At 29.4% G+C, this 2,039-nt stretch overlaps 1 protein-coding gene across 6 annotated transcripts in view; it reads right to left on the bottom strand.

Moving 5' to 3' along the window:
• Nucleotides 1–2,039, bottom strand: part of LOC118737760 (oxysterol-binding protein-related protein 8) — a 104,307-nt gene that overhangs the window by 98,412 nt on the left and 3,856 nt on the right. For all 6 annotated transcript variants that reach the window (XM_036468502.1, XM_036468500.1, XM_036468498.1 and 3 more), the window contains exon 2: nt 1,880–2,026. In XM_036468502.1, coding sequence (XP_036324395.1) covers nt 1,880–2,026 — 147 coding nt within the window. The remainder of the gene's footprint in view (nt 1–1,879; nt 2,027–2,039) is intronic.

Genomic DNA, 2,039 nt, shown 5'->3' with positions numbered 1-2,039 from the left:
ATGAAGTGCGTACGTATAAATACATGGTACTTATATTTACATACATATGTACATACAGCGGTTGGAAAATAAATAGGGACACACCATTTTAACCAATTGTTCCTATTTTGCTTTTGTTTATTTAATATTTATTATCTTTTATAAAAGTATAGCACATTATCTAACAAAAACTATATAAATTCATAATTCAAACTTTGTGCAAAAATTATAAAAAGTCTGCAAAATTACAAATAAATTTCCAACATTTTAATCAGATTTTTTAGAATTTTTTTGAGTATGTAGTTTTATAGCCCATTAAATTTTAGTAGAATGAAGTGTTAAGTTGCTAAAAAATCGCGCTGATTTTTGGCGATTTGTTTTACCGAATTTTCTTCCATACAAAGTACGCTCGACAATTTTTTTTGTTAAGTGCAAAACACACAGAATAAAAACTATTAAAAATCAGTGCGATTTTTTAGGAACTTCAAACTTGCACTTTATTGTACTAAACTTGAATGGGCTATAAAGCTGCATACTCAAAAAAAAATTATAAAAAATCTGACTAAAAAGTGGAAATTTATTTTAAATTTTGCTGATTTTTTATAGTTTTCGCACAGTGTTTGAAATATGAATTTATATGGTTTTTGTGAGATAGTAAGCTATACTTTTATAAAAAATAACTTTTATAAAAAATGATAAGTATTAAATAAACAAAAGCGAAATAGGAAAAATTTATTTAAATGTCGTGTCCCTATTAGTTTTTTCTCCACTGTATGTACATATGTTATTACAAGTGATGGTATTTGTAAAATTAAAATTTTGCTGATGAAAGTGGCACTATTTAAGAAAAATTTATAGTAGAACATTCGAGTATACGTGTATTGTTAATTTTGCATTTTCTAAAATGCTTTGATGGCGTGTTTATAACAAACGCATATTTTTAGGAAATATATTATATATGTAAATGCATATGGAACAAGTAATTTTTAAGCAAAAAACAAAACCGATTTCAATTATTATATATACATATATATATACATACATATATATATACATATATATTGCATGATCCAACGATCGGATATAAACCAGATTAGTATGGGACCACCTCTGAGACACTACCTTTCCGATGCAAAAATCGGTTGACGTGGCCCAAAGTTATGCGGTAACATACATACATAAAAAATAAAAAAAAAAAATAAAAACAAAAAAATTAAATATTTCGACGAACTGATACCTCCTCCTTTTTTGGAAGTCGGTTAATAAACGAAATGGAAACAAGAGTTATGTATAAAACTGCATACCTAAAAATTTTCAAAGTATTCAGATCAAAACAGTTTAAAGTGATGAAGTTATGTATGATAAAAATTTGTTAAGTTTTCCTAAATTTTGTATAGTTTGAAACATCGATTTATATGTTTTTGATTAATAGAAAAATAATAATAAGTTTAACTTAGAATGAGTGGTTCAACCACACTGAATTTTTTTACTATAGTAAACAATGGCTATGAGCAGCGTACTTGCACCACTCAATGGGCTTCGCGTTACCTTACAGCCCTAATCACTAATTTAATTGAGGGGAAGCAACGATAGTTTTACAGTGCAAAGTACTTCATTGTAACGGATATTTAAGTGAGTTTGGTGCGGACAAAGGCACCATAGAAATGCTAATTGTGAATATTGATCAATATCTAATGGTCCAATTGTGATAGGTAGTTGGGCTCGCTGATTGTTTGTGTTGTTCTAATACTCTTGTTTGTATGTATGTATGTATTTACTGTTTTTAGGTTGGCTGTTTTAGCATTTATAAATTTAAACGAAGCCAAATAGACAACTAAAGTTTATAAAGAGTTCACCAATATTCTAATTATTACATATGTATGTATGTGTTCAAAATTACCTCCAGTTTGCCGCAATCCTGCACTATTAGGCGGAGTTATGCTTGAAACACCTACAGCACCGGCGCTGACACCCAACGATTGATTGGATGCTCCCATAGACAGCGATATTTGACTTTGCAGGTGCTGGCGCAGTGTTTCGGCTGCACCAGTTGGTACACT

The sequence above is a fragment of the Rhagoletis pomonella genome, unplaced genomic scaffold, assembly GCF_013731165.1.
Source record: "Rhagoletis pomonella isolate Grant_MI unplaced genomic scaffold, Rhpom_1.0 Rhpom_scaffold_00004, whole genome shotgun sequence".
In the NCBI taxonomy this organism is placed as follows: domain Eukaryota; kingdom Metazoa; phylum Arthropoda; class Insecta; order Diptera; family Tephritidae; genus Rhagoletis; species Rhagoletis pomonella.
Note: the sequence above shows the minus strand (reverse complement) of the source record. Positions and strands in the feature narration are given on the sequence as shown.